The 23,147-nt window shown below is 36.9% G+C and overlaps 3 protein-coding genes across 7 annotated transcripts; 2 read left to right on the top strand and 1 right to left on the bottom strand.

Annotated features, from left to right (window-relative positions):
- Positions 1 to 2: 2 nt before the first annotated feature.
- On the top strand, positions 3 to 4,465 carry LOC140777759 (uncharacterized). 3 transcript variants are annotated; one of them, XM_073122099.1, is made up of 10 exons: positions 3 to 150; positions 1,068 to 1,333; positions 1,448 to 1,652; positions 1,765 to 1,855; positions 1,967 to 2,112; positions 2,401 to 2,644; positions 2,747 to 2,851; positions 3,044 to 3,226; positions 3,316 to 3,513; positions 3,635 to 3,797. In XM_073122099.1, exons 2-10 carry the CDS (start codon positions 1,111 to 1,113, stop codon positions 3,647 to 3,649), a joined length of 1,410 nt encoding a protein of 469 aa, XP_072978200.1. In that variant the 5' UTR covers positions 3 to 150; positions 1,068 to 1,110; the 3' UTR covers positions 3,650 to 3,797. The 3 variants fall into 3 exon arrangements, with proteins under 3 accessions (XP_072978200.1, XP_072978198.1, XP_072978199.1); XM_073122097.1 differs by having other exon boundaries at positions 4 to 150; positions 3,316 to 3,517; positions 3,635 to 4,465; XM_073122098.1 differs by lacking the exon at positions 3 to 150 and having other exon boundaries at positions 945 to 1,333; positions 3,316 to 3,517; positions 3,635 to 4,465.
- LOC140777760 (uncharacterized) lies at positions 4,292 to 8,252 on the bottom strand. 2 transcript variants are annotated; one of them, XM_073122101.1, is made up of 8 exons: positions 7,780 to 8,252; positions 7,467 to 7,574; positions 7,226 to 7,384; positions 6,217 to 6,378; positions 5,877 to 5,993; positions 5,671 to 5,778; positions 4,991 to 5,591; positions 4,292 to 4,797 (listed from the first exon to the last, which is right to left on the bottom strand). In XM_073122101.1, exons 1-7 carry the CDS (start codon positions 8,125 to 8,127, stop codon positions 5,157 to 5,159), a joined length of 1,437 nt encoding a protein of 478 aa, XP_072978202.1. In that variant the 5' UTR covers positions 8,128 to 8,252; the 3' UTR covers positions 4,292 to 4,797; positions 4,991 to 5,156. The 2 variants fall into 2 exon arrangements, with proteins under 2 accessions (XP_072978202.1, XP_072978201.1); XM_073122100.1 differs by having other exon boundaries at positions 7,467 to 7,589; positions 7,780 to 8,251.
- A 646-nt stretch (positions 8,253 to 8,898) lies between these two features.
- On the top strand, positions 8,899 to 22,075 carry LOC140777758 (ubiquitin C-terminal hydrolase 12). Of its 2 annotated transcripts, none has more exons than XM_073122096.1 (32): positions 8,899 to 9,090; positions 9,358 to 9,421; positions 9,603 to 9,750; positions 9,837 to 9,994; positions 10,877 to 11,142; positions 11,227 to 11,445; positions 11,519 to 11,627; positions 11,715 to 11,830; positions 12,640 to 12,738; positions 14,069 to 14,178; positions 14,661 to 14,735; positions 14,948 to 15,026; positions 15,126 to 15,272; positions 15,376 to 15,456; positions 15,545 to 15,664; positions 15,780 to 15,902; positions 17,380 to 17,457; positions 17,578 to 17,666; positions 17,744 to 17,852; positions 18,126 to 18,194; positions 18,289 to 18,399; positions 18,781 to 18,836; positions 18,948 to 19,125; positions 19,212 to 19,313; positions 19,403 to 19,474; positions 19,623 to 19,688; positions 19,786 to 19,851; positions 20,043 to 20,129; positions 20,478 to 20,594; positions 20,970 to 21,044; positions 21,131 to 21,217; positions 21,456 to 22,075. In XM_073122096.1, the coding sequence occupies exons 1-32, from the start codon at positions 9,061 to 9,063 to the stop codon at positions 21,495 to 21,497; spliced, it is 3,348 nt and encodes a 1,115-aa protein (XP_072978197.1). In that variant the 5' UTR covers positions 8,899 to 9,060; the 3' UTR covers positions 21,498 to 22,075. The 2 variants fall into 2 exon arrangements, with proteins under 2 accessions (XP_072978197.1, XP_072978196.1); XM_073122095.1 differs by having other exon boundaries at positions 9,600 to 9,750.
- The last annotated feature ends 1,072 nt before the right edge of the window (positions 22,076 to 23,147 follow it).

Here is a 23,147-nt window from a genome sequence, read left to right as displayed (position 1 = left end):
TCTATAAATTACAGTGTTGGCTTTAAGATAGGAGGTTTAATTTGCTTGAGGCAATATATAGTTCTAAGCTTAATTGCCCAAATTAATCACCATACTCTATTCATCTTTTTTGTTGTCCCTACCATTGTTGTCACACCCAGGATAAAAAAGGTACGACATTATGCTCTTGTACGAGTTTATTATTTTGATTGAGAATTTAATTAGAGTTAAAATATTATATATATTTTATGTATCATAGTATAGTTATATTTTAGTTTATTATTATGGTACTATCAGCATATATCATAATGTTAGTAATATATTTATATTATTCTTAAACAACCTTAAATTTTACTTACTACACACGTTAAGTGCTCGTCACTTTTTTATGGAATATTTTTTTAGATTCAATGACATCAATATCATACGGAAGATAATCGAAATTAGTTAGATTTTAATTATTAAAAATTTTTATAAATTATATCTTATATATATATATATATATATTTTTTTTTATTCACACTTTGTCTTTGAGGTTTTATAACTAGAAATTTTTTTTTTATCAAAATTCTTATTTAAGACGTTATTTTAACTAACTAACGTCAACCAAACTACTAAAATATTCCCACCATTCCGTTTTATTTTCTATATTCCTTAATCATCTTTCCTAGCTACTTCCTCTATCACTATATTTCCTTATCTTTCTCTTAAAAAAATAGAACGAAATAAACAAGGATAATTTATATTTATAAATTATTTTGTCGAAATATTTCTTCTATAGTAACGTCTTAAATTAGAATTATTGAAAAAAATTGGACGGGTTGAGTTACAAAATACAAAAAAAAAGAAAAAGTATAAATTATAAAATAAGTAAAATATAGAGTGTGGTTCGTAAATTTTTTTAATTATTTTGATATATTTTAACTTATTATTATTATAGAACAATGTAGTTGTCAGCTTTAATTATAACTTTTGTCTCTGCGGATTGTTATATAGACGCCAAGATTAATTATTGGCTAAATTCTCCCATCATTGATCTCTCATTTGCTCTATGAATTGCTTCTTTGTGGGTGGATTCTGAACTCAAGTTAGTGGATCCTTCGAGGGAGGCAGTTGCTGCTCCACGAAAGGATGGCAATTTACACATCGCTTCTTTTGATTGTTCCGTTCCTATTATTCTTCTGGGAGCCGCTCAGGGAACCCGGCTACATGATGTACAAAGATCGAAACCAACCGGTGGAGCTTCGAATCAGGGATCTGCTCAAGAGGATGACTCTTGCGGAAAAGATTGGGCAGATGACACAAATCGAAAGAGATGTAACATCAGCTCAAGTCCTGAAAGATTACTACATAGGTACGAATCGGAATGGGAAGAGGAAGAGATCGATGTGCAATTAAAAGAATTATCTTCATTTCCCCCCACCCCACTTTTTTTTTTATATATATTTTTTCTTAATTAATTTGTCAGGTAGCATACTGAGTGGTGGTGGTAGTGTGCCTCGTTCCCAAGCCACTGCTGCCGATTGGGTTAATATGATGAATGAGTTCCAGAAGGCCTGCCTCTCCACCAGATTAGGCATTCCGATGATCTACGGGATCGACGCCGTTCATGGGAATAATAACGCCTTTAATGCCACCATATTCCCTCACAACATTGGCTTAGGAGCTACAAGGCAAGTAGTGTGTCAGCTTTTTTTTTTCTTCTTCTTTTCCATCCGAAGTAAAAGTGTTGTTTAACAAGGTGTCTGTTTTGTTTTGTTTGTGATCTTTATTCCTTCTTAGCAGGGATCCTGATCTTGTAAAGAGGATTGGTGCGGCAACAGCCCTTGAAGTCAGAGCAACAGGAATTCCTTATGCTTTTGCACCCTGTATTGCGGTAATTGAAGAAGAAGCTCTCAATTTAATTTGATTTCTTCAGTATTATGTAACAGACGGTTACAACTAAAATTTTCCTTTTGTCCCCTGTTTTTTGGCTGGCATGAATCAGGTGTGTAGAGATCCGAGATGGGGGCGTTGCTACGAAAGCTACAGTGAAGACCATATTATTGTACAGGCAATGACGGAAATTATTCCCGGTTTGCAGGGTGATGTGCCAGCAAACTATAGCAAGGCTTTTCCTTATGTTGCTGGAAAGTACGTTAGTCCTCTGAATGCAATAAACAAACAAAAATGATGATCGATGCACATCATTCTTATTTTCAGCTGCATTTATTACTTGTGATTTTGTTATTCATTCATCTTGTAATTTAAAAGAAAAACAAAAAAGACACTCGAGAATCAAACAAAAAAGACACTGGAGAATCATCCTATTTATGAAATAATTCATGAGTTTGCTTATGTAATTAATGGTTATAGTCGCAAAGAAAAACATGCTGCTGACACCTCATGTTCACTACTATGTGGATATCACTTGTTCAACAGAAACAATGTTGCAGCCTGCGCCAAGCATTACGTTGGTGATGGTGGCACTTACATGGGTATTAATGAGAACAATACCATAATAGATCGCAAAGGACTGTTTGATATCCATATGCCTGCTTACTATGATTCCATTGCAAAAGGCGTCTCCACTGTTATGATCTCTTACTCTAGCTGGAATGGGGTGAAAATGCACACCAACCGCGATCTCATCACCGGCTTCCTCAAGAATAGACTTGGTTTCAAGGTAGGAGATTAAGGAACGGAATTAAAGCGTCCGTTGAAATCCATTTCCAATATTTAACCTATGTCTGTTTATGATAATGTTCGCACCTTGATCTGTGAACAGGGCTTGGTGATCACAGACTGGGAGGGCCTTGATAGAATCACCAACCCAGCTGGCAAGAACTACACTTACTCTGTCCAAGCTGGAATTAGTGCTGGTATTGATATGGTCAGTATAGCTTAGGATCTCTCTCTCTCTCTCTCTCTCTCTCTCTCTCTCTCTCTCTCTGTCTCTTTCCCACTTTTCTGCCACAAGGAATCTTGGCTTATTATTTATGACGTCCATGAAGATGATTTCTTTCATTGTGATATGTCGATCCAAGTACTTCACTTCACTTCTTCACTGTGGCGACTCCTGCAGGTGATGGTTCCAAGAAACTACTCTGTTTTTATCAGAAATCTGACAGCTCTTGTTAACAACAACATCATCCCGATGAGCCGAATCGATGATGCCGTTAGGAGGATTCTGCGAGTTAAATTCATCATGGGCCTGTTCGAGAACCCTTTTGCTGATCTCAGCCTAGCCGATCAGCTTGGAAAGAAGGTAGTTTCTTTTCCTTGTGTACTAGATCTGTATTAGTGAACGATGCTTTCACAAGTCTCAACTAGACTAGTGTATTGGATGTCATGCAGGAGCACAGGGAATTGGCAAGGGAAGCAGTCAGGAAGTCGCTTGTGCTGTTGAAAAATGGAAAGCGAACTGGTGATCCTCTGCTTCCTCTGCCTAAAAAGGCTTCTAGGATACTCGTTGCTGGAAGCCACGCTGATAACTTGGGCTACCAATGTGGTGGGTGGACGATTGAATGGCAGGGGGGTAGTGGAAATATCACAGTAGGTACATATAAATATAATGTAGTGCGCTCAGTGGTCGGCTTCCCTTGTATAATAAATAGTAATGGAATTGATGAGTTCTTCTCTGTCGGTGTGCCCTTTTATTTTATTTATTTCACAGGAACCACGATCCTAGATGCCGTAAAATCCACAGTAGACCCTACAACCAATGTGGTGTTCTCCTTAAACCCCGATGCGGAATTTGTGAAGAGCAACAACTTCTCTTATGCCCTGGTTGTGGTTGGGGAGCAGCCGTATGCGGAGAGCGACGGAGACAGTCTGAACCTGACCATTGCAGAGCCTGGCCCGACCACGATCCAAACAGTGTGTGGCGCAGTCAAGTGCGTAGTCGTGCTCGTCACGGGGAGGCCAGTCGTGATACAGCCCTACCTCTCTCAAATCGATGCCCTCGTGGCCGCTTGGTTGCCTGGTTCGGAGGGGCAAGGCGTCGCTGATGTCCTCTTTGGCGACCACGGCTTCACTGGGAAGCTCCCTCGGACCTGGTTCAAGTCCGTGGACCAGCTCCCCATGAACTACGGCGACCAGCATTATGACCCCTTGTTCCCATTCGGCTTTGGCCTCACATTTACCACGCCCACATCGGACGACGATTTGGACACCTTGCCCACCACTTGACATATACATATTCATTGGTCGGTGATAGGCAGTGGTCTCTCAAAATGCGACGTTAAAATCAGTGCACTGAATGTCAATGCGAATGCTCGATGGATAACTATAATTTGTAACCAAAAAACCGTTGCCATTAAATGAGAATACCTGTATTAATAAATTTAGATGTCGTGAGTAGCGCTCCCTGTAAGTTCTGTCCTTCATCTCCCCGTAAGTTCTGTCCTTCATCCAAGGCCTAACAAACTGTTATTACCAATCATTAATCTTTGTAACACTGGAATCCAGAAGAACTTGCAATATATCCCATTTTTATATCAGGAAAGTCGAGTCTTAAATTTCATGTTTATGTTCGGGAACAAACAACGGTGCTTACATCTGTTCCATTTAAAGTCCCTCTCCAACAAGTACTTGACATTCTTAAACTATCTGGCCTGGCTTTATAGTTATTTGCACATCAGATGTTGTTTTCGTGGGTTCTAAACAAGCTGAGCACCTCAATTGAATTAAATTTTAAATGACGGCAGCTAAATTTGGATTTGAACTACATCATCTGTATCTGCAATATTACAGACATAATGTACATATCAGCTATAGCATAAAAAATGTTGAAATGAACATCCCTCCCGGCTGTGGAAGATAACCGTCCTCAACACCCTGCAAAAGCAGAAAAAGAATTTAAGCTTTGAACATATTGAGAATTGCAGGCTTCTTATTTCAATATCAGGGCCAACAAAGACAAGAGATTGCCAAATATGAATTTTACATATCTACATCTTTTACAGGCAGACCTTTTACACATTATAATATATTTGGAAAGGAAGAAAAGGTGATAGATAAGGCTGCTTACAGTTTCATCAGAGAACAGGCAATCTGGACTGCTAGGAGAAACATCGTAAATAAAGTTGATCAAATGTGCAAGGTCAGAAGAATATCTCTCCAGCATCTTATACCAATTGCTGACTTTCTTCCACAGACAAAAGGATGGATCGGAACCAACATAAAGAAATTTCCATTTATCTTTGCCCAAAACGAATATGCGAATTAGAAAATCTTGAGGCTGAAGAGCCACTCTTATTAGCGCTCTTAGGGGACTTCGATATGGATGATGCTAAAACAGCCTTGTGTTTCTTTAAAGACTGGGAACTTGAATAATTCCCACCAGAACCCAAGTATTGCTTTCCATGATTCCTTTTGATTGGCGATTTGGGGGACACCCAACCATTTGACTTGAACTTCTTTGCTGGCAAGTCACCTGAGTCATCAACTATCCATCCACCCTTTATTCTAGACTTACTAGCAGACATATTCCATCTTTCATCATATGCCAAGCTTTTCTTTTTATCACGTTTACCAAAATCATGAGAAACAGATCTAAATCCTGACCAATCTCTGTTTTTCTTGGCTGATTTCCAAATAGGAGTTGATGATTCACCTATCAGCCTATCATACTGCAGAGAAACATTAACTATGTAACAAATGTAAAAGATAACACCGGCAATGCATATCTATATAATTATTTGAAATAACCTTAGTAGCTTTTGTGCAACCACGTGCAAAATGCCCTTCTTCACCACATTTGTAGCAGAGGGTTGGTGATGCAACATTACTAGTTTCTCCACGTGGCTTTGCACATCCCTAAATTGAAGGAGATCATGAGCACCGATCCATAGTTCTTATAGGTATGAAGGAAAAAAAAAATATAATTCTTAGAACAAAAGGTCCATCTAACTTACTGAACCAGTATGACCAGATTGAGCACAATTATAGCAGGAGACTTCTGTTGGACAACTATCTGTGAAATCAGAACAACAAAGATGACCATGCTTTTTGCATATATAGCACTGTATTTCCTGTACAGTTCAAACGGATAGATATTTTAGTATGAGGTTTTTCACATAGTTGCACCAATAACAAACATTAACACCAGTGTAACAGTGAAACAGCTGTCAGCAGCAAGCGCTGCTCAACAATCTAAAACTTCTCAGCTTTCTGAACCTCTCCTGAACACCATAATAACTCAAAAGAAGTATTACACAAACGATCAAGAACACGGGTCCCGAAGATAGTACAAACCTTCAAGTCTTCGGGTGAATAGTCATTAATACATGAAGCCATATCATGCCCTCCATCTCCACATCGAAGACAAATCCTAGAGTCCTGAGAAATCTTTTTGTGCTTATCTGGGCAGTCTTTTGCGATGTGTCCTCTTCTTTTACATATAAAACAATCTTGTCCCTACAAATGGAGCAAATAAATATGTAGCCGCCAATGATGTAAGGAACCAAGTATATACAATAGAATGCAGTGAATGCCAGTTTTTATGCAAAAGATAAATATCAAAGGATGAAAAAATTGACACCATTTTACCCATAACAGAGCAAATGCGATAAAGTATATTATAATATATGAAATGTATTGCTTAACAAATCAGCAAGCAAGTAAAGGCATTAAAACTTCTGAGCAGATGAAAACTATTTATTATACTTCAATGCCAATTAAAGAAAAGGAAAACGGTGATGTAATAAATAAAGTGATAAATAGTATTGCTCACAAATTAAAGAAACCAAAGCATAGCAATAGTATCAAATAGATATACGTCTACTAGTTTCCTACTTAATGATACTGACTTCTTTCTCGCTAGTAAGGAATGTGATCCTCTATCTGGGTAAATGCACTAGGATACTGCATGATAATGATAATGATAATATGTGTGTTCAATTCTCCTCCCACATGAGCTTCTGACATTGATGCAGAAGAGTATCCTGTCTATTCTCTGATATATGTCACTATGTTGCAAGCAGACCTTTCTAAGGTTTGGACCAAATATATGAATAACATTTCACCCCCAAGCAATAGAAAAACATATTTGCCTCACTTTTAGGACAATGATTTAAGCATCAGCCACACCATCAAGGAAGAGTCAAAACTTCAAATGGCAACACAGCATTTAATCAAATGTACTCAGCAGAGAAATGTACTATCTAGTCTAATTATTACAGCTTGTCAAATAAAGGAAAGGAATGGCAGGCAGCAACATACTTGAATTGACCAGCATTTCATTCAGACTTAAAAGAGGGCCAACCTGCATACACTGCTTTGCATTGTGCCCAAACAAACCACAGACAAAGCATGGTTTCCGCCGCTTCTCCATTGTGCAATTCACAGCCACATGACCACCTTCGCCACAATTAAAACAAGTCGCCCAATTGCTTTCCCCTGGATCAAAGTACCTTGGCCCCCGCTGATCAGATAATTCCACAACAAATTTCTGGTCAAAAATCAAACTTTACAACTTAAGAAAGTGGAAAAGTGTTTAGACTCACAAGAAGCTTTCGCAAGACTACATTGTCTGATAGTTCCTTTACTTCAGTGATTGGAGATTCAGCTGTTCCCGATGGTTCTTCTTCTGCGCCAGCAGCACCCTTCTCTGGCTGAAAGAAGGCAACCTAACAATATGTACATCATTAACCATCAAAAAAGAAAATCTTTTCTGATGCAGAACTATTAACTAAGAGAACATGAGCAACTCCAACTATTAAAGGACTAAATCTTCTGTTCGAAATAAGTTGTCATGAGTGAAAAAAGTAGATATGTTCCACTCCTATAGAGCGTGCTTCTTTTAAGAACAAAACTTACAATCTCATTCTCGGGGACCCGCTGCTGCTTCTTCTTCTTTTTCCTCTTCTTCAACTTTTTCCGCTTATTACTTCTCTCCCCATCCTGCGGATCCCCGCCGGGATCCGCGGGCATCTCACAAGTATCGAGCTCGACCTCATCGGAGGAGGAAGAAGAGACGTTTACGACCGCAGCTCCGGAGACGGCGTCCTCGGCTCTCTTTCTCTTCGCCTCGCGCCGCATCGCCCTCTCGACGATGGCAAGGCTGAGGTCCCCGTTCGCTTCCTCGTCGTCGCTGCTGCTGAGAAAGACCACATCGGCTTTGCCGTCTGGGTCGGCCTTCCCCTTAGAAACCCGTCCTTGGATCATCTCGGTTATCAGAGGAGAGAGGGGGGCTGGAGGAGGAGGAGCTCGAGTCGGAAATAAAACCCTAACCCTAGCTAACCAGAACCGGTAGGAGGATCGTGAGAGCTACAACAATATGGACCCCGTGCTCTGCTATTTAAATTTTCTATTGAAAACAAAATATTAATACTGATGACTCAATGAGCGAGCCTCTGTTATATGGTTTAGGTTGGCCCAACTAGAATGGGCTAACAGTTGGGCCAAAAGCCCAAGATCAAATAAACGGGGTTTGGTATTTGGTAAGCTTAGCTGTTCTTCTGAGCCGAAAGCTCAAGATCAAATAAACGGGCTTTGTTATTTGCTAAGATTAGCTGTTCTTCTAAAAATCTTTTTGTTTTTGTTTCTCTCTCTCTCTCTCTCTCTCTCTCTCTCTATATATATATATATATGTATATATGTGTGTATATATAAGATATCTAAAAATTACTAATACACATAATTATGGATGACAAAAATCTCTTCCCCAGAGTCTGTAATGTTCAACATGGGTGCATCATCTGCTTTATATATTAACTCTTCATATCAAAGTGTAATAATTTAACATTTATTTATTTATTTCATTCTGATGATTTCTCTCTCATAAAAAAAAAGAAAAAGAAAAAGAAAATAGGAATATTTCTCTCAACCTACGTGGGATTTTGGGCTCTGGCGTACTCGTCCACTTTGCCTCCCCCCGCCCCCGCTTACCCGCTTTAGAATTCCCAAAACACCCCGTAATCGAAATAAAAACCCAGACCTCTTTCTGGACCCAGCTCTTTTCCTTTCCGGTGGCGTCGGTCGCTCTTCCCTTCCCCTTCGGCCCTCCTTCGTGTTCTTCTCTTCTTCTCCTCCGCCGGGGATTCCACTCCTCTGCTTTGTCGCTGCAGCCTCGGATCGGTTCCTCCGTCGTCCCCATCCATGACTATGATGACTCCTCCGCCGCTCGATGTACGTGTCTCCTCCTAATCCCTATCGCCTGTAATGCCTCTTTTGATTCCTTGACCTAGATTGCCCACGGATTTTGCCGCTCGATCTCTTACTCGCTCTGCCTCTTCCGCACTTCTCTGTTATTCTCTTGCGATTTCTCGTGCCCCCCCTAGGGTTTTCTGCCGGGTTTGGGCACAAGCAGTCGTTTCGATCGGTATCTATCGTCCCGATAGGTTACGGTTTTTCTGGATCTGACGTGTACTTTGTGCTTCTTTTTCTTACTCGCAGCAGGAGGACGACGAGATGCTGGTACCCCACCAGGAGTTTGCCGATGGAGCGCAACCCATGGAAGGTAAGCGTATAACCTCGATTTGATGAATCGAGTTCTTGCTGGATCGGAGTTTCTTGGTTTCGTGCGTGATTTTTGTCTAAAAGTTGCAGCTTTACATCATCAGTGATTTGATCTGAATGTTTTTTGGTAACTGATTTCTGATCTGAACCCTTCTCGTACTGTTTCTTTTCGGCATCAGTAGTGGCTCAAACTGAAACTGTCAGTACTGCTGAGAATCAGCAGTTGGAGGATCCTCCCACATCCAGGTTCACTTGGACGATCGAGAATTTCTCTCGGCTCAACATCAAGAAACATTACTCGGATGTCTTCATTGTTGGAGGCTACAAATGGTAAGAAGATTTCTTTGCTGGACGTCCATGCCCAAGACATTGTCAGAACGAGCTAAAATCTAACTAGTACATGATGGTTGTGGCAGGCGCGTGTTGATTTTTCCAAAGGGGAACAACGTAGACCACTTGTCTATGTATCTAGATGTTGCTGATTCTGCAAACCTGCCTTATGGATGGAGTAGATATGCCCAATTCAGTCTGGCTGTCATAAATCAAATCCACAACAAGTATACCATAAGAAAAGGTATAACTTTTTCTGACCTTATGGTTCCATTTAAGCTTGGTCTTCTCTTAACTAGGACCAGCTGTTCCTTTTTCCTTCATATTTTTTAACTGTTAACTGATGATCGGATCATCGGAATAAGTATTTGCCATTCTGATAATGTTATTCGTCGTGTGTTTTTTGGCATATACATTTGCGGACTCATCCTATGCAACTCTTCCATGTAGAAGGCAGAAGTTGTTGTTCTTTTTTTGTCGTATGTGTGTTTTGTTGGGTTGGGGTGAGGCACTTGGTTCCATTTTCAAAATGATCTTCCTTTTAGGTTCTTTTGGTTTACTTAACATGTTATTTAGACAGTTAATAAAATGGTCGGAAGCATTCTTACGGGTATATATTTAGACTCATTTGTTTTTTTTACATTTGTAATATTTGTCGGGTTGCAGCATGGGACAATATTTATTTAATCTTGTAAGTAATAAATATCATGCAGTACACCTTCCTTCTTTAATGCTTTATGCGGAGGCTTAACATCTGATATGCACTTTCTGCCTTAAACATCAACCTAAATTGGTCTCTGATGTGGATATTAATGTGATTTCCCTCTTAGAAGGCTTGCTTTTTGATGCCTAATATTGTCAGAAAAGTTTATGTGTTTTTTGAGATGCAGTGGCCCAACAGCATCTTTAGTATCACTTTCGTTATGGTGGCTACTTCTTTTAGTTGTTCTATATTCCAGCAGGATTTGGATTGCTAAAAGGAACCAGGATCAACTATGCTTTCTTTTAGTAGTTTATTAGTGGCAGCTACAGAAAATGATTATTCTCTGTTTTATTGATTTCAAGATATTTTTTTTTAAATCTCATCCTTCTTTATTTCATGTTCTTCATTTTTTTTTTATCACAGAGACCCAACATCAATTTAATGCACGGGAGAGTGATTGGGGTTTCACATCTTTTATGCCTCTAAGTGAACTTTATGACCCGAGTAGAGGATATCTTGTTAATGATACCCTTGTAGTTGAAGCTGAGGTTGCTGTCCGCAAGATGGTTGATTACTGGACATATGACTCAAAAAAGGAAACAGGTTATGTTGGTCTTAAGAACCAAGGAGCTACGTGCTATATGAATTCTCTTCTCCAGACATTATATCATATTCCCTACTTCAGGAAGGTGTGAATTTATTATCTTTCTCTGCTTGCTGCTTGAATTGTTTTGTATGGAGGGTTATGATTCCGACCTTGCTATGTTCTTCAGGCTGTGTATCACATGCCTACAACTGAGAACGACATGCCATCCGGAAGCATTCCTTTGGCCCTGCAGAGCCTTTTCTATAAACTTCAATACAGTGACAGCAGTGTTGCTACAAAAGAGTTGACCAAATCTTTTGGATGGGACACATATGATTCTTTCATGCAGCATGATGTTCAAGAACTCAATAGGGTTCTCTGTGAGAAATTGGAAGATAAGATGAAGGTTTGACATATGTTCTAGATAATTGCTTGTCAATGATAGTTCGTATAGCTAATTGTGCACTTTTGTGTCTCAGGGAACTGTTGTGGAAGGAACAATTCAAAAATTATTTGAAGGCCACCACATGAATTACATAGAGTGCATTAACGTTGACTATAAATCTAGCAGGAAGGAATCATTTTATGGTAAAGAACTGTGATATGTTATACTAACGAACATCTTATTTAGCATGTTCTGCTACTTGTTTATTAATGGTTGGGTGTATTGTCTAGATCTTCAACTTGATGTGAAAGGTTGCCGTGATGTCTATGCGTCGTTTGATAAGTATGTTGAAGTTGAACGTCTCGAAGGAGATAATAAGTATCATGCGGAGCAATATGGCTTACAGGTTAGTTGGTCCTTGTAAATTTGTTTTGGAGTTTGAATTTTGCTAACAATTTGATGAACATCTTTTGTTAAATTGTTTATTAGCTGAAGTACTTTTTTTTTCTTTTTCTTTTTTAAAAATGTGTAGTGGAGTTGAGCAGTTAAAGTTTTGGTTACATGATATTGCATCCTTTTGGTTTCTCGATATTAACTATATTATTTCCCATTAGGAAGAGTTTGTTCCTTGCTATTTTTTTGATAGCATTTATTTAAGGTTATTACTGTTCTTCAGTTTACGTCATATAGTTTTTTAATGCAAGATGTTATTGACTTGTTATTCAGTTAATTTTTCATGCAACAATATTGTATGTTTTTGTTCCTTTAGTTACTTCTTTATAAGCATGTCTGTCACTCCATAAATTAAAACTCTAAAGGATGTCTTTGACATGAATTCATGTTGGCCTAGAGAATATAATCTATGAGGAGAAAGTAGCTTGATAATAGTATGTATGACAATCTTCTGTTCACACCCATTTATCTATGCGATCATAGGGCATTAGGAGATCATATTGTTAAAGGATGTAAAATGAAATGATGGAATCTGGCACATTCATCTGTTCAATTTTGACGAGATAACAAGGCAATGGAAGATATCATATTGTTGCTCTTATCCTAAAATGAAGATCATATTACTCTGGCATAATATCTTTTTCTCCTCTTTAAACTGCTTTTCTCTGAAGTAACTTGTTGCAGGAATTACATGATTTCAGTTCTGTGATTCATTTTTTAGGAGTTGTTTAATGCTAAAACTGTTACTCCTTTCTCTGTCAGGATGCTAAGAAGGGTGTTCTCTTCATTGATTTTCCCCCTGTTTTGCAACTTCAGCTGAAACGCTTTGAATATGATTTCATGCGGGACACCATGGTTAAGGTCAGCGAATGGACTTAACTATCTTTTTGATGCCTCTTTTGCTTTGCTGTGAATTATCCTTAGGAGATCATGTCCAATTAAATGTTAGGGCCTGTTGGATAGCCTAAATTTCTATAGAATTTATAAGAATTTGGCATTCCTTAGGAAATTCTAAAAGGATATGAATTTTTCCCTAAGTGGGTATTTGAATGAAAATTTTCGAGGAAAGTTTTTTTAGAAAACACCCTTTTTTTAAGGAAAAAAAGATTCTACCTTCACCTCATTTTTTTTCCTACACCCTCTCCCTCACTCTCTTCTCTCACACTCTCTCTTTCCCATCCCTCCTTTCTTTCCTACCACCACTCTTCTTCTCCACCTATCACCACCACCACCACCACCATATTCTCTACCTCCTCTGTCTACTATCACCACCACATCTACCACCTCCTCTTTCCACCAGCACCAGCACCATCACCTCCTATTTCTCCTCTTCCTCCCATCTCTCTCTTTCTAATTTTCTTTTCGTCACAAATTTCCTTGACTATCTAAACAAGATAAATTAAATCAATCCTAAGGAAAATTTTCATATAGGATCTTATAATTTCACTTTTCAATTCCTACATTTGGAATTTCCAATGGAAAATATTGCCTACTTACACAAACAGGCCCTTACTACTTGGGAAAGCTATTTGATTTTAAAGGATAAGTCGACTACTTCAATATTGCTTACTCTTAATATTGATGTTTTAGGAATCCTGCTCTGGACATATTTTAAGTTCATGTATTACTGAGCCATGCTGAAGTTTGGTGTTAGAGTCCAAGGGTATGACAGGATAACGCATACAAGAGATAGTCTCTACTTATTCTATCGGGGGATGGCTGGCCTTGAAAAATTGTGTAAATAACTGCAAGGGACATAAGTTCTATATTTCTAGATGAGGCTTGGGGTGTATTGCCTAATGCCCAAAGAAATGCCTCCATTATAAGTCCTCTATGTTGGTTGTGATGTGCCAAACTGGAGTTAAATACAGCTTAGCAACAGAGCTACGACTTAAGTCTGTATGACAGTACCTGGCCTATAGAATTATGGAGGTGTATTACTGAAAATTCACCTGATAATCAGACTCTGTTTAAGCCCTACATGGGTTATTTACTACGTATGTCAATTGTTCAAGTTACCTTGGTTTGCCAGAGTGGGACTTCCTTGGTGCTTAGGCAGATGTGTGTGTAAATATTGGACAAAAAAATATTTTAGCTGCTCATTTTGATTAGTCTTTTTTCTTTTACTTTGTCAATTTATGTATTTCCCATAGATCTGCAAGTAAGTGTTGGCAATAATATATTGGTGCAGATAAATGACCGCTATGAGTTCCCTCTACAACTTGATCTTGATAGAGACAATGGAAAATATCTTTCTCCAGATGCAGATAGAAGAGTTCGCAACCTTTATACTCTGCACAGGTAAATTCTATCAGATTTTGTTGGTTTGTCATTAAACCTTTTAGTTTTGACTGGCTTCACAACCTACCAATGCCTTTTATTTTACTTTTGACTTAATGGATATAGAATATTACAGCATAAAAGACTCGTGATTCAGGCAATCCAATCTTCCGAGTACAGTACCCTCCCAGTGAAGTCTTGAACTAAACAAAACACTTCTCTGGTGTCTGTTAAACTGCCTATAACTTTGAATATTTTGTTCTTGATTTTTCATTTGCATTATTTTGTGGAATTTAATGCTGTTTGATATATTATAGGCCCTGATTTGTCTCAATTTGTAAATCATAACTGTATCTGCTCTGGAAGTAGAAAATTTGAATTGTTTGATTTCACATTAACATGGGATCTTTTTCAATATTTTTGTCATTGTTATGCAGCTTATGCTATCCAAATGCTTCTGTCATATTTTTATACCTATTAACGTTCTTTAATGCATCATGCAGCGTGCTTGTTCACAGTGGCGGGGTGCATGGTGGGCATTACTATGCTTTTATACGACCAACTCTTTCTGATCAGTGGTATGCAGTTTGTGCAAGTTCTTATCATTTTAATTCATTTAAAGCTTTTATATGGTTGCTAGTGCTCAGCAGTCAAGTGGAAAAGACTCCTCAGTTATATATGTACTGAAAAATAAATAAGTGCATCTATTGAAATAGCTTTATGCAATATTTATTAGAAATTTTTATGCCTATACATATATGTTTAGTGCTGGTGGATCTTTCCTTTTCAGGTTTAAATTTGATGATGAGCGGGTAACAAAGGAGGATATAAAGAGGGCACTAGAGGAGCAGTATGGTGGTGAAGAAGAGGTGATGTATTTTTCTAAGCAATAATTATTTTAAGAAATCCTTTGCGTGCTTCTTGTAGCATAGTCACTCTACTTTTATTTTTCTTTCCTGCCTAAACAGTTACCTCAGATAAACCCCGGCTTCAATAATACTCCATTTAAATTCACAAAATATTCAAACGCCTACATGCTTGTCTATATTCGTGAGAGTGACAAGGAAAAGATAATATGTAATGTGGACGAGAAGGATATTGCTGAGCACCTAAGGGTAAGGCTGTTGTACTGTCCATTGAAATTTGATAAATAGTATATATATTTATTAATTATAGCTAATTTAGTTGCATATTGTGTGCAAAATTTGTGATTTTTAGATAAGATTGAAGAAAGAACAAGAAGAAAAAGAACACAAGAAGAAGGAAAAAGCTGAGGCTCACCTTTACACCATAATAAAGGTACGTCATAATGATTCTAATTTATCTATCTTATAAATAGTTCGCCGTTGTGATGTTCATACAGGCTAAAGTTTTCATCTTCATCTAGGTTGCTCGAGATGAGGATTTGAAAGAACAGATTGGAAGAGATATATATTTTGACTTGGTGGACCATGACAAAGTTCGTAACTTTCGGATTCAGAAACAATTGCCCTTTAGTGTATTCAAGGTAACTGTTTCTCATATGTCTGCTATGCTGACTATCATTTCATTACAAGGACATAAAAGACATCACTTATATGTTCAGTTTATGATATTAATAATTCATACTAAATTTTTAACAGGAGGAGGTGGCCAAAGAATTTGGAGTCCCAGTTCAAGTTCAGCGTTTCTGGTTGTGGGCTAAGCGGCAAAACCATACATACCGTCCTAACAGGCCGTTGAGTCCACAGGAAGAAGCACAATCTGTAAGTGATATTATATTATGGTCTTCTCTTTATATTTATTAGAAAAGGGTATGATGCTACATTTAGCAAGTTGTGATATCATGAGGTTTTAGGTAGAAGTACAAATTCTCCTTTTCTAGATTTTTTTTAAAAAAAAAATTCTCTATTACCTTCTGTCTTTTTTTTGTAGTTGTAAATTTTTTACACTTCATATCTTGATTTTATGAGTCTTCATCAAGTATGTGAAACAACTACCTTGGAGATTAATTGTTGATGTTGCTTGTTTAGTTGGTACATAATATGCTTTTATTAGATTCTACTAGGTTTTCCCAATTTTTATATTTAAATTGACCGGTAGTTTCTAGTGTGTTGGAAGCAGTGGTGAAAACAGATCGGATAGTGGTAAAATCATATCCATATCCATATTTTTTCTTTCAGTACAGATACGAATATGGATAGTGAACATATAGTAAACTTAAATACAATATCCACTAAATACAACTATGGATATGAATTGAATATCAGATGAATCTATATTCATTTTCTAAATCTATATGAACTAGTGATTACATTACGGAATTCTATAGACAATCAATAAATATATACAAAAACTAGATTAGAAATCTACATAAATGTCGTAAAAGTTTTTTTATATTACTATTTTTATGATATTTTAAACTAAATGATATGCAGATTTTAGTTCACTTATTATTCTTTATCCCATATTAGTATCTGCATAGACTATTTGAATACAAATACGAATTTGGATAACAAGATGGATAGGAAAATCTCAACTCATATTTGGCGAAATTCATATACGGAACCGGATCTGGCCAGATGTTATGTGACCCATTTCACCCCTATTTAGAATGATAATAATCTTTTACTTTTCCATGAAAATTTTGGTGGATATTCGTGAATGATGGCACAAAGATCCCGAAATAAGAAGCTGCATTTCCTTGCTGCATCTTCCCGTTAATAAAAATTCTAAGAAGTATGTCATATCTTGTTATTTTAAGATTTTTAGTTCCATTCTGTTCTTACATATTGTCTCATTTTGGGCTTATACTTGTATGACGATAGATATTCCACAATTAGTTTTGTGTGCCATTTATTTAGTTTCCATGGTCAGCATTATGAAGTTCAATCAGCTATCAAGTGACTGCCAAAAACTTCAAACTTCTTATATCCTTCTGATATCTTTTGCTTCTGGAATTATTTGCATTTTTTAATAGGATATTGAGGTGCTTCTTGGAAACTTTTCTGTTTTTTGTTTTTTGTTTTTGTTTCTGTTTCAATTAGTTTCTAGAAACTTGTTTGCATATGCACCAAGGAAATTGATGAGCTTATTAACCCAGTAGTTTCCCTTAGGCTGTATTATGGCTTCTATTAGGTCCATCTTGCATGTGTATGCACGTACTTTCTTGTGTGTATGTTTCTGTTTTCTTTTTTTTATCTATCTACAAGTGAGCTTATGGATTCTGCTGGTTCTGTATAGGTTGGACAGCTAAGAGAGGTATCAAATAAGGCACATAATGCTGAACTTAAGCTATTTTTGGAAGTTGAGCTTGGACAGGTAGTGACAATACTCATAAATAATATGGTTTTCTCTCTAATTTTCTATCTTGATTTTTCTCTACACTGTTTGTCACTTCTTCCATGTGGTAATTATTTCATTCCACTTTTTATTATTCAGGATTTACATCCTCTTCTGCCTCCTGCTAAAACAAAGGAAGATATACTGCTCTTTTTCAAGCTATATGACCCTGAGAAAGAAGAGCTTCGGTATTTCATTTTCTTAACCATAGTTTACTTACAGTCTCTTAAATTTTGTCTCATATCTGGCGCTTTTATAAACCTAGATATGTGGGGAGGCTCTTTGTCAAATCAACCGGAAAGCCAGCAGAAATCCTGACAAAATTGAATGAAATGGCTGGGTTTTCTCCAAATGAAGAAATTGAACTATATGAGGTCAGTGTTAGATTCAGTTAATTTAATTTCTTAGAAAACATTTATTCATGTGTAGAATTTGACTTTAAATGAAAATGACCAGTTGCTTATTTCTCACATGTATTAAGTACTAACTGATAGATTCCTCGTAGTGTTTCAGTTTCTTTACTTTCTCGTATACCTAGACATTTCATACTGCATTCAAAAGAGGCTGATGCTGCTACTTTGATTTGTCAGTTTACCTATTCTTTTGTATCATGAGTCTTCTGAGCTTTTCTCTCTAACAATGTGCAGGAAATTAAGTTTGAGCCAAGTGTTATGTGCGAGCACATTGACAAGAAACTTACTTTTCGGTCTAGCCAGGTTTATAGACCTTGTTGAATTCAATCATGATGACATATTATAGATAATTCATGCAAATAATTGTTCAGTTTATCTGACTTTCTATTTTCTATAGCTCGAAGATGGTGACATCATCTGTTATCAAAAATCTCCTATTCTAGAAAATGATGATCGAATCCGCTATCCTGATGTTCCATCATTTTTGGAGTACGTTCATAATCGACAGGTACATCTGAATGAATTATTCTACGCCATTCTTCCTTGAATCACCTAGTTCCTTATTGTGGCCTTCTTTTTCACTTCAGTTCTTTTTACTCATAGTGGAGTTATTCCAGTACTTGTTTTTTTGGTTTTCTTTTCTTATTGTGGAAGTATTATGCAAAAGTACTTCCAAACATATTTTCATAACGGTCTTCAATCATGATCAACCTGTGATGTTGTTTTCCTACAAATATCTTTTTCCTCATACTCTTTGATGTTAGATTGTCATAACTCATGAGTCAACTATGTATTCTTCATTAGTCAATATCATTATTTTTGAGTCTAGTTGAACCTTATCTTCACAGGGAGCTTGCTTATTGAAATTGTTCTCTCTTTGATGCGACAGGTTGTGCATTTTCGATCTTTAGAAAAGCCAAAGGAGGATGATTTTTCGTTAGAACTGTAAGCATCTGAAACCAGTTTACAGTCTGTCAAATTTATGATATATTTTCTGTTTTCAAATATTAACATTATATCCTTTTTTTATGCTTATGGCTTTCCTATGCCCTTAAGGTCGAAGCTTCATACTTATGATGATGTAGTAGAAAGAGTCGCTCGTCAACTTGGTCTAGATGATCCATCAAAAATTCGGCTTACATCTCACAACTGCTATTCACAGCAACCTAAACCTCAACCCATCAAGTACCGAGGTGTAGAGCACCTAGCTGACATGTTAGTCCACTACAATCAGGTTGATCATCCTTTCCTCTGTTGTGGATAATGAACTTTTGATTTGTAAATGAGGGATATAGACTTTAATGGCTTTATCTGTAACAGACTTCTGATATACTGTATTACGAAGTGCTGGATATTCCTCTGCCAGAATTGCAAGGTTTAAAGACGCTAAAGGTTGCATTTCATCATGCTACAAAGGATGATGTAGGTTTATCTGCCATGTCTTTCTTGCACATTGCTGGTTAAATTTAATTTCACGGACCTTCGATAATCAACTTTTGTTTATTTGTCAGGTTGTAATTCATAGTATTAGGCTTCCCAAAAATAGCACAGTTGGTGATGTAATTAATGACCTGAAAACAAAGGTAAGAATGACAACTGTTGCTCAATTTGTTTCCAGTTCATTTTGTCCCTGCAATATCGGGTATATTTTCAGTCTTTTAGCTAGTATAATTTCTATTATGTCAATGCTTAAATTTTCCACCATCTGCATTTCTTTTTTCTTCTGAATAGGTTGAACTGTCTTATCCTAATGCTGAACTCCGGTTGCTTGAGGTCTTTTATCACAAGATATATAAGGTGCTGTTGCAGCCTGGACTCTCTGATGCTTAGATGTTTGAGCTTTTTTGAAAGCATTTACATTCATTTTTAGCAACATTGTGTTTCTTCCTTGCAGATCTTTCCACCTCATGAGAAGATAGAAAATATTAATGATCAGTACTGGACTCTGCGTGCAGAGGAGGTATGTCGTAAGTCACTCATCTAAAGTTTTTGGTCAACCAGTCGCTTCCTTTTAGAGAAGAACTCACTATATAGTTTCTATTTCTGGACAATCTTTCATACCTTAAGCTAAACTTACTTTCTCTTCTCATACAGTTTATGTATAATTATACATATCTTTTGCTAATTATTTGTGTATCCTGATTGCAACAGATTCCAGAAGAAGAGAAGAACCTTGGTCCCCATGATCGCCTAATTCATGTTTATCATTTCATGAAAGATCCTAACCAAAACCAGATGGTAAATAGAAATCAGAAAGTTCTCTTTCTGTTCTGTTTTGCATTGTTAAATGGCTGAAGAAAGCAAATTAGTTTTTTATACTGGAAATTCTGCTGCCAATAGATGTACTTGACTTTTCTTTGGCCAGTTTACTAGGGTTACTAGTCTCGTGAAAATCCATCTTTTATTCTTTTTCTTTCTTTTGTAACAATCACATCTTCACCTTCTGCCTGACCCATGGCCCATCTGTTTCCACCCAGGTTTATTAATAGTCATGAAGTTGGTAGTTCTGATGTTGCTTGCACTGATACATTTAATGTTGGGTATGCATGACATAGGAATTGACATTTTGATCTTTAATCCTAGCAGCAGGTTCAGAACTTTGGAGAACCTTTCTTTTTGGTAATTCGTGAAGGCGAGACATTGGCTGAGGTGAAAGTACGAATCCAGAAAAAGCTCCAGGTTCCTGATGAGGAATTTGCGAAGGTACTTCCATTTCCTTTTTTTTCTTCCTCTGTACTCTAATTGGGGCATTCAGGAAATTCTTCTGTCAAGTTCTTTTTAGCTCCTTCGGTCTAGGCTGATGATGTGAATTTAGATTGCTGTAGTATATTTTTGCTGCTGAGTAAAGAAAGTAAAGGCATGGTTTATAGCTATTTTGTAGGAAGTATGGATACTTTCATATACCCTAGCCTTATTTGTATTGGATGATATACAGTTTACATATATACATATCTTTTGTAGGAAGTGAAGGCTTGTTTTTTCCCTGTTAAATGCTTGGCTTTAACTTCTTTTGTCTTGTAAGAAATCTTGCCTGAGATGCAGAATATACACTGACTTTCATAATGATTGTTTGACCAGTGGAAGTTCGCATTTTTGTCAATGAATCGCCCTGACTACCTCCAGGATTCTGATATCGTGTCAAGTCGTTTTCAGGCATGTGTTTCTGTTCATTTCCATTTTCCCACTCGTCCCTTGCTACAGTTATATTCATTTTTCATCTTTTTCTTATACTAAACCAGAGAAGAGATGTCTATGGAGCGTGGGAGCAGTACCTTGGACTAGAGCATTCGGATACTACTCCGAAAAGGGCCTACACAGCAAATCAGGTAATTGCCAGCTTGTTATATGATTCTTGTGACGGAGGGAGTACTGATTATGGTCCATGAATTGATGAAACCTTTTATTGATCTGAATTCTTGCCCAAAGGACGGAAAACTGCCTTTCTCTCAGCAATTGGCTTACATTGTTTTGCTTACTGCAGACTATTGAAACTGTTGCACGCTAAGTAAAAGCGAATCTCTCATTATCTCTTACTGTGAGTTGGTTTCCTTGTTTTGTGTGCAGAATCGTCACACCTTTGAAAAGCCTGTGAAAATCTACAATTGAAAGTTCAGCACTCCCTCTTCCTGTGCCTTTTCCTTTAGCAGATATAGAGGCATAGGGTAGCACCAACACAACAGGAGAGGATGAGAGTTTAGACGGCAGCTGCTGAAATGGGAGGTTTCCTGCTCTAGTGCTTACTGATGCTTCCTCTCGGTGTAACTTATTCCAATGCTGGTTGAGGGGAGGGCTTTTGGAGTTCGTCATCATGCCTTCTAGCGATGATACTTATTGGTTTTCTTGAGTCCTTTCTTACGAAGGCCCCCATTAGGATAGAGGTTGTTCTTATTTCCAGTGTAATTTAGTACATAAAGAAGATTTTGGAAGAGGGCATGTATACAGGATATAGTTGGTTCTGACTCTGTTTATTCTCGCCTTGCTATTTGTCTCCCTGTTTCTTAGGTCAAATGGGGGTTGTATAATGGGATAATCTTATAATGGGTGTCAATGGTTTTAAGTTTCACCAGCTACTTTGTAAAAGAAACCACTGCCGGGTCGGATTGAGTTCCAACAGTTGGCCTGCATAGGCCTTAATCTGATTGTTGTTTATGATAAATCAATGCTATTTACCCTCAATTTCTTGATGTTTTTGCTTCTTAGATTAAAATTGATGTGGAACTGAAATATTTCGGTGTGGCGTACTTAAAATTCAAATTTTACTTCCATGTTAAAGAAATAGAAGCTACAGAGGAAAACCGAAAGCAAAATTTTGGTGTTGCTACATGGTGCTTTTATCAGTTCTCTTTACTTGTCTAACTAGCTTATGGTTCTTCTAATGTTCTGCATTCTTTTTCGAGCAAGTTTGCGTTTTAATCGGAAATGTCAAAGTCTTAGTATGGGGGAAGAAGAATGAGTTTTTGACCAAAATATTAAGACAATGAAAAATATTCGTCAAAATACAATAATGTTTATATTTTTTTCTAAACTAGTAGTACAGTAAAATTGCTGTTTTATACAACGATTTCTAGTTATTTCCTTTATGTAAATTGTTTTCTTCTGAAAGTAATTTATATAGAAATAATGGTGAAAAAGAAAATTGTTGTCTAAAACACCAATATTTTTGACCGCCTTTCAGTGTATTAGAATATGAAATAGTTTGAACAATGACCTAGTGTAATAAATATTTTATATTTTACTAATATTTTGGTCAAAAATTTAAGAAGAATTCACGGTGGGAAATGGTAATTTTATTCGGATAGAGCATCTGTTTTATGAACAGAAAGTCAGTAGGTCCAACCCCTGTATGGCACATTCTACTTTTTTCTTTTTTTTTTTCATCTCAATCACTTAGCAACTTGTTACGTGTGTGTGTTGCTTATATAGAACGATGGTAAGCAAGTAAAAATAAATAATTCTTTTTTTACTCTTTGAATTTTTTTTTATAATGATCCGTTGAATTTTTTTTAATTTTTTTTGAGTATATAATAACAACTAAACTTTTCTTTTAGTACGCAACCCTAACGAAATAAGTCTAATAAGATATTTTTAATAGTTCATATCCAAAAAAAATTCAAAGAAAATAAATTCTTTTGATCTTTCAATATTTTAGAATAATAAGAATTATTAATAAGCAGTCTATAAATCTTATTTAGATTTCTATACATATTATGAAATGAAATATAACCTAAGTAAAGAAAAGAATACAAGCCCATTTGG

Source organism: Typha angustifolia, chromosome 15, assembly GCF_048772165.1.
Source record: "Typha angustifolia cultivar Huaian chromosome 15, ASM4877216v1, whole genome shotgun sequence".
Taxonomy (NCBI): Eukaryota; Viridiplantae; Streptophyta; class Magnoliopsida; order Poales; family Typhaceae; genus Typha; species Typha angustifolia.
Note: the sequence above shows the minus strand (reverse complement) of the source record. Positions and strands in the feature narration are given on the sequence as shown.